The following is an 8,770-nucleotide window of genomic DNA, read 5'->3' as shown; positions in this document are numbered from 1 at the left end:
CCGGGTAGTCTGGGTCCTCCGGAGGACCCGGCCTGCCATTTTGGACACGGCTAATGCATATGCTACTGTTACTCTCTGGCTCCTCAGGAGTGAAGAAGCCAAATGGCTGGCTCACTGCTGCCAGCTAGTGGTCAGAGGCTGAACTACAACATAAAAATGAATGGCTGGCAGGAAAGTTGACAAATCAATACAGGGCTTTAGAGAATCGATACAGTATCAGGAAATGAAATATTGCGATATACTTGTCAGTGCATACGATAGGAGTGTAAGAAAATATCGATACACTGAAATATCGTATGCACTGACAAGTTGTTTTAGATCATTCTTTAATATCTGGGCCTGGTTAGTGCTGGCTGACACTGTCAAAATAAATTAAACTGGCTTTCAGCTCCTCAAACTGTTGGTGTGTTTTGTGAAAAATATATTATTTCTACTATATTTACAGCTGAAATAGGTTCTTTTTTTTTCCATAAAATACTGTATATCAATAAATATAACAATTTAAAGATATGATTTTTCTGCTTTATGTTTATTAGAAAATAGAGCTGATATTGTATTCAGAGATGATCTCCCCTTTATTACTTATTAAACATACTTATTACGTCTCAAAGATTTTTTTTAGGTTACAGAATGGGAAACTGATTTTTGGGTGAAGCCACAGTCTGTAATAGTTTATAAACTTTTGTATGATTTCATTTTTAAGCTTTTTGTTGGTGTTTGCTTAAAGTAAAAGCCCAGTTTTGTGTCTTTCAGTTATTTTCCAGCTTAATGTTTAATAAGGATTCCATTTTTTTACGAGTTTAATAAACATATGTGTAAATCTCCTCCCACCAAAAAACCTAAAGTGAAATTTTCTTTAGTTTTAATAAATTTATTAATCAAAAAATACAATAAAAATTACGAAACACAAATGAAATGAAAGGCAGCAGAAAGAAGAAAAAAGTCTTAATAATAATAAGTTAGTGGTGTAAGAAAATATCAATACACTAAAATTTCATGTTTAATTTCTCAATACTGTATTGATTTTCTAAAGCAATTTCAAATTTAAATTAAGGATTAAAACAAACTTTCAGGCCAGCAGTTTATTCTTGTGTTGTAATTTAGCCTTCAACCACTAGTTGGCAGCAGTCAGGCAGCCATGTGGCTCCTCCCACTTTTAAAGAGCCAGAGAATTTAATGGTAGCTCAAATGTTAGCATTGTGAATAATCATATAAAAGATACAACTTTTTATTATTTTGGTTAATTCGAATTTTTGAAAGTAAAGACGGCAGTATATCACCTTGCTTAATATATTTCGATATATCGTATTATGACTCCTTTGTCACTGTACAATATATCGCAATATATCATATTGTGACCCCTGCGTCACAATACGATGTATCATAATATATTGTCTCTTGACCCCTGTGTATGTCACAATATATCACAAAAAATCGTATCATGTTATGATAGGATATATTGTGACCCCTGTGTCATGATATATATTTTATCACAAAGTTCTTGCCAACACACAGCCCTAGTTTAAGTAAGAACTAGAGGACCATGACATCATGTTTTCTGTAGTGAACATTGATGTGCAGATTTTCTCTACCCTCATTCATTTTTGATTCATGTGCTAAACCTTTTGCAGCCCCTCCTGTGATACCCCGCCCCGGAGTACCAGAAACGGGTCGAGTCTTACCGGTCTTGCGTCACTGATGAATTCTCTTGGCTTTGTTGACTCTTTGCTCACTGGGTGTAACCAACACTGCATCCCAGCTCACATGAGTGTTTCTCTTTTAGCTTCGAGAGGAGCAGACCAGAGTCCAGGATCTTCAACACTTGCATAGAGCTGTAAGTACCTCTTAAAAAAACAGAACTTAAAGGATTTCCCCCTCTGTCTGTGAATATATTTAATATCCAAGGACGTAGCTCAGATATTGAGCTGTTGTTCTCTTCCTCTTGGTAGAATCGGTGGATAAACACCTCGCAGACGATGGAGAACCCTCTGCAGAAGCTGGTGGCTCAGAACAAGAACACGGTGGAGACGGTGATGGAGGTGTTTGAGCAGGGAGCTGAAGTGGTGGCCAGCATCGCCGGCGACATCTTCCCTGTCTTCGCCATCGCCGCCCCCATCGTCAAGCTGGCTCTGGACAACGTGGAGAGCAAGGAGGCCGCCTACATGAAGGAGCAGTTCCAGAAGGTCCGGGACCGCCTGGAGGTGGCCTCCGAGGAGATCCAGAGAATCAACGACGAGATCAAGAAGAACGCGGTGAATGTGGCGTACTTCTCCGTGGAGGAGAACCTCACCAACCAGTTCAGGAAGTACATGGACATCCTCAACGCCAAACCCAAGTTCAGGGAGGTCAAGAAGAAGCTTTTCTTGGAGCATTTCGCCAAAACCGACGGAGACAAAAACCTCACCGTCCTCTACAACGCGGTGACCGGAGACAACTTCTGCGGGGAGTCTATGCTGGAGGTCATCCTGAACTGCGAGGAGAAGAGTCGCCGGCCCATGGAGGACTTCTGTTCTCGGCTGAAGAACCTGTTCTGCGTGGGGCTCATCGCGCTGCTGGGCCACGCCGCCCTGAAGGGCTACGGCGAGGAGGACGCCCTCCTGAAGGAGTGGGGCGAGAAGATGAAGGCTGTCCAGGAGAAAATGAACGCCGTCATCGAGGACTGCATCGTCAGCTTCCCCAAGCAGGCCGAGCTGGACTCCAGGCGGCTGGTGAGGGACCAGGAGGGCCAGACCAACCAGCAGCTGGCCGACGCCATCGTAGACAAGCTGAAGACCAAGTACGACTGGGTGGGCTGGTCCGTGCGAGTCTTCAGGTCTCCCACGTCGCTGTTCGCCAACAAGAAGGACTTCCACTGCCCCGCAGGGAAGAGCCGCTTCCAGGTGCCCACCTCCGACGAGAAACTGAACATCTGGGTGTCCTACAGCTCCTCGCCCGAGCCCCTAGATAAGAACCAGATCCAGCAGCTGATCCAGAGCCAGAAGAAGCTGACGGTGAAGGGCGTGGCAGAGGCTCTGTTCGAGGCGTTACCTGGTGACTGCATGGTTCACACGGTGAAAACCAGCAAAGACCTGGGCTGCTCCTGGAGCTTCACAGACGAGCTGCACTACTGGGAGGAGCACAAGAACCTTTACGTCTGTGTTCACTCCGCTTAAAGGTCCAGATCCTGATGATGAATCCTTCCTCTGTCCCCGTCTACTGCTGCCATTCTCACCCCTAAGTCGTCACATATTGACGCTTTTCCAAAGTTCCCTCTGCGTACGATTTTGACGTTTCGGGTACTCCCCTTGTGTCATTTTTTGACGAGATGGGGCGGAATCTGTTGTCAGAATTTCAGAAAGTGTACAAAACGCACAAAAACTACCATTCCAAAGCCTAAAATTACCTTTATTCACTGTAGACATCCTATCCCTGACCCTAGTACCTAAGATTAACCATTAATCCTGATCCCTCATGTTAACCTCAGACCCCCGACCCAAAGACTCCTGGTGGCGCAACCCGGAAAAGCCGTGGGCGGCAAGGACTGACACGAGGGGGTCACCCGACTCGTCAAAATAAGACGCAGAGGGAACTTTGGAAAAGCGTCAATATGTTGTCGAGTTGGGAGTGAGAATGTGTTACATACTCACTGCTACAGTACCTGCCTTATTTTACACACATTTAGGTTTGTGTGGAGTTCCTCACTGTGGTCACTATCTAACCTGCAGCAGAGACTGAGAAGAAATTCTTACTTTTTCACAACTAAAATGACTCCACCTCCAACTTTTTTTGTTTAGTTGGATCAAATTACACTAAAAACTGATGGGTTAAAAACAACCCAGCGTTGGGTCAAATCTGAACCCTGGTAGTTTGAAGTTTTCTACCTCAGAACTGAGTTCAACTGACTCCTTTTTGAGCGACCCATTGTTTACCCATCTCAATATTGATTGAATCTGCTGCTTGAAGGAAAGGCTAATGTTAGCTAAACATTTAGCTCTGTTCCTTAACTCCTGATTTAACATGACTTCTAATCCCAGCATACTCTAACCATAAAAACAGTAACAGGTATGAAATGCTCCTTACTGCCATATGTAAGATACTGACCACTTATGTTTACTCCACACAACCCTGCTTTATGAAAAATAGTCATTTGAAATGTAAACCTTACTTTAGTCTTTTTAAATTCAAGTAAAATTAAGTTTAATTTACAGAATAAATTCAGCTGCAGGTTTTTCCCAGATGAAACCTGTCGGTTGTGGTTAAAGCAGGAAGTTTTTCATCGTTCTGATCAGAATCCTGTTAGTTTTACAGTCGAACTGTGGAACAGATAACTGTGCTGAGGCTGACATTCATGCTCTGACGTCACCTTCCTGATTAAACCAAAGGAGAAATGAAAAATCCTCATTTGGTTTCATTTTAAACACAAATTAATTAAATATTAAAAGTCATCTTTTTTTTCCAGCTGAGTTGAACACTAGTGTTTCTGAAACAACTTTTCTTTTTTTCATTCTGATCAAAAACCTTCAGAAGTTTCATTTTATGCAGAAATATTTTATTCTTTAACATGTATGGGTTGTGTTTTTATGGTATTTAAGAGATTTTGATCAAAGTTTTTATAATCATATTTTCCTGTTTATGCTGGAAAACATTTGTAACTTTTATTTTCTTCAACCTTTTCAGAAATTATATTCACTACAAAAATCTGAGTTAAAATGTCTTTTTTATAATCAGTTTGACATTATTTGTATTGTGATATTTTGGGTATTTTATGTTTCATATTATGTTGGATCAAAGGAAAAAGTAATAAATCTTTAAAAACAGCTCAGTCGTGCTTCATTTGTTCGTTACGGTTCTTGTTGCAGCTGCTAAAGTTTTACTTCTTTCATTTATAAAGTTGTGGCAACATTTTAAAATCTGCTTTTGTTTTTGGGACATTTGGCTGGAATTACTCTTTAAAAATAGTTCAACATGTGTTTAATGTAGAAAAGTATTTTTGTTCATAAGATTTTTTCAGGAACAGTTTAAATTATACAAAGTTATTTTGAAAATTAATCTTAGATTCTTATATTGTAGACAGAGGGACGTGTCTGTTAGCTAAACCCAAACTCAGGACGTCTGTCCATCCAAGGATTCATAAATCATATAATATCTGGCTCTTTGTTTATGAGCTATCAGAAGGTTTTACACACCCACAGATATGTTCAGCACATTCCTGTTTTGTTTTTAAGAGTCTGGATGTTCAAACCTTCATGTCATCCTGCTGCTCTGAGGCTGACTGTAATGAACTGGTTTTCTGTGGTTCTGTCGCTGGGAAACACCCACAGTTCCCTGTAATCATGCGGTCCTGGTCGTTCTATCTTTGGGACACAAACACTCCTGTCTGCAGTTTGTTCAAGCGCTGGACAGAAATGAACAAGTGCAACGAATGTGGGTCAAAGCCTTGTTCTGAGCTGCTGTTACAGAGGGTTTTTATTATTTTTAGGCTGAAGCATCAACAGATAAACAGCTGGATGTCACAGAGAACCAGCAGTGACTGGTGTTTAAACACTGACAGCATCTAAACTAATAATTATTTGACATAAAGCTGGAAATTTCAGTTTTCAGTTTTAACTGGAGAAAAATACCCAGACAGGAAGTCAAACATCTTCAACCACAGAATAAAAGTCCAGTTACTTTGTTTTTTTTTATTTAACTTTTTGTTTTTAACGTGATATTTAGACTTCTGTTTTGGACAGTGGAAGTTAATGAGTCATTTTTATTCATGCCAATAGGTTACTTATCAATTATTATTATTTTATGCAAAAAGTGCACATTTTCATACATTTTTATGATTTGATATGTCAAACTGATTATTATGTACAAATACAGAATTTTGAGTCAAACGTTAAAAAGTTTATTTATTTAAAATAAAACGACATAAGTTCTACATAAAATAAAAACACCAATCATAAATGAAAGGCAGCAGCAGAAGAAAAAATGTTATGATTTCTGCCCCTTTCTCTCAAATAAATAAATAAAATATTTGTTATAAAAACACACAAAAAATAAAAGAAAAACAAAGGTTTAACTCCTTGAGCAACAATTGGTGCATTATACTCATACATATTTCTCCAACAAATTAACCTTTATTATTCTCTTAAATATAAGTATATAAATTGTAATATATAAATTAAATATACACAATGATCTGACATGTTTAATGTCATCTTCCAGATTATTCCATATTTTAATTCCCTGGACTGAAGTACTCCATTCCTTTAAACATATTCTAACGTTATGCCTCACAAACATTTCTATCCTCTTCAGATTATAACAACTCTCTCTTTTAACTAAATGTAATTGGATGTTAGAAGGTAATGTATTTTTATGAGCTCTATAACTGACAACCAAATCAGAGAATTTCAATAACTTCAGCTGGTGGAACAATGAATTTGATGGATGACTAAACTTTATCTTTCATAAAAAATAACTGAAGTTGGATAAACCGAGTTGTTTTATTGATTGATTTTCAGATTTATTTCAACACAGGAGGAAAAAATGATTTTGGAAAAGGAGCCTCGGTTGCATCAGTTGTGTCTGAGCAGAGCTGTGCTGCCTCCTCAGCAGTCCTGGAAGAAAAGCTGATTCATCTGAAGATATTGGAAGAACACTTCTGGTCAAACGGCTGCAGAGGAAGCAACATTTAACAGCTTTCATCAGTTACAGTGTGCTGCAATTAGGGCTAATTCTACACTGATTTATACCACTCCTAAAGCACTACACAACACTACACAAGATTACACAACACTACACAAGATTACACAACACTACACAGCATCTACACAACACTACTGAACAGCTGGGTTCAGGGTTGTGCACAACTTAAACAGCTCCGTTATAAAAAAAGTCACAGTTAATGATTGATTTATCTGATCAGCTCTGTCTTTACTCTGTTGTTAAAGTAAAAAATAAAAGTGAAGCTGCTGACATTTGTTTGTAAATGGAAATAAAAGAGGTCAGGCAGAGGTTCAGCCTGCGCCAACATTTCAGTCATGAAATTCTTCTGTTATCAGAAAACTGAACTTTTCACCTTTTAGCAGGAAGAGAAAAGAGTTTAACTCTTTCAGTGACATTCAGACTTTAAACTCTGACATACTTTCAGATAAACGTGAAGTTTCCAGAAAGCCTGAATAAAATTAGACTCAGATTAACCAGAAATGACTGGATTTGACTGAATATCACACCTGAGCATGAGTCTGTCATGACTGTTTCCTTTTTAATTTTTCACAGTATTCTTACTTTTACTTTTATCATTTCAATTTTATTGCCTTATACAGTATTTTTATTTTATTTTTTAATTTTAAATTTTTATTTTAATTCTATTATTATTGCTACTATTGATACTGTCACATAGCAATATAATGTTTTGTGAATTGAAGTATCTGCTGCTGCTGTTACACCTGAATTTCCCCTCTGCGGGACAATAAAGGCCATTTCTATTCTATTCTATTCTGTTCTATTCTATTCTATTCTAAAGTTCAGATTAAAGATACTCATTACAAATAATAAAATAAGTTGATTTGTGGTGATGGAAATCATTCATCTTCTCTGTAGTCGGGTCATGGAGGCAACAGGTCCAGGAGAAAAACCCAGACCTCCCTCTCCCCAGTGACACTTTCCAGCTCATCCTGAGGGACTCTGAGGTGGTCTCAGAGAGTCCTGGGTCTTCCCCGAGGCCTCCTACCAGTGGGACGTGTGGAACATCGCTAAAGGGAGGCGTCCAGAGTGCATCCTGATCAGATGAACCACCCCAACTGACTCCTTTTGATGCAGAGGAGCAGCGGCTCTACTCAGTCCTGCCCTGGATGACGGAGCTCCTCCCCCTGTCTCTAAGGCTGATCCTGACCACCCTAAGAAGGAAGCTCATTTCATCTGCTTGTATCCAGGATCTGTTTCATCTGTCATGGTCCATGCCTCATGACCACAGGTGAGAGTTGGAACAAAGACAAAGTAGATCCAGAGCTTTGCCTTTCGACTCAGCTCTTTCTTCACCACGACTGACCGAAGCAACACCCTCATTACTGGGATGTGTTCCCAATCTGTCGATCCATCCCACCCAGATACTTGAAGGGGCAACATCATGTAAAATCAACTTTTTTGAATTTTATATCATGTTATAATGTTATACTTTCATAAAAAACATGCCCAAAGCCTTGCTCTGACCCATTCATCATGTTTGAGAAATCCTGCAGTGTTTTTAGGAAGCCATGCTGAGGAGCAAAACGACAGGTGGGGACCAGAAACACCTTCTGGGAACAGAAACACCCCTGGGACGTGTCTTTAAACCAAACTTCCTCATGCCAGACCCCCCCTCCCCCCACACCCCGCCCATGACTCCTGCAGGCTTTCAGGTGAAACTGAAAGTGAAACTTAACTGTCTGCTGAGCTCTCAACATTAGTTCTCACTCAGTGAAGCTATTTTCAGATTAAAAATACCTTTGAGGAAATGTATTTTCAGATGCCAAGTAAACTGCATCATAGCGCACGCGCAACCCCCCCACCACGCACAAGCCCCCTCAAATATTTAGTAGGCCACTGCAGACCTTGATGGCATACTGAGGAGACCTACTAATTAAGCACTACTTAAGTTCAGCTGTGTTGAACCAGAGCAGCACCTAAAACATGCAGGACACCGGCTCTCGAAGACTGACTTTGGACACCACTGCTGTAGCTACTTACCCTGTGGCTACAATTTCCGCTCCCAGTTCGAAAGTTGAGAACTGTTCGGCAGTGGCTGGTTGCGTGTGTGTGTGTG

At 40.0% G+C, this 8,770-nt stretch overlaps 1 protein-coding gene across 1 annotated transcript in view; it reads left to right on the top strand.

Annotated features, from left to right (window-relative positions):
• Positions 1-3,440, top strand: part of rpz4 (rapunzel 4) — an 11,589-nt gene extending 8,149 nt beyond the window's left edge. The window contains exons 2-3 of the mRNA XM_014024663.1: positions 1,784-1,834; positions 1,950-3,440. Of these exons, the coding sequence (XP_013880117.1) occupies positions 1,977-3,152 (1,176 nt within the window). The 5' untranslated portion in view covers positions 1,784-1,834; positions 1,950-1,976 and the 3' untranslated portion in view covers positions 3,153-3,440. The remainder of the gene's footprint in view (positions 1-1,783; positions 1,835-1,949) is intronic.
• The last annotated feature ends 5,330 nt before the right edge of the window (positions 3,441-8,770 follow it).

This window comes from Austrofundulus limnaeus, unplaced genomic scaffold, assembly GCF_001266775.1.
Source record: "Austrofundulus limnaeus strain Quisiro unplaced genomic scaffold, Austrofundulus_limnaeus-1.0 Scaffold434, whole genome shotgun sequence".
NCBI lineage: Eukaryota > Metazoa > Chordata > Actinopteri > Cyprinodontiformes > Rivulidae > Austrofundulus > Austrofundulus limnaeus.
The sequence above is the reverse complement of the archived record's forward strand: the minus strand, read 5'-3'. Positions and strand labels throughout refer to the sequence as shown.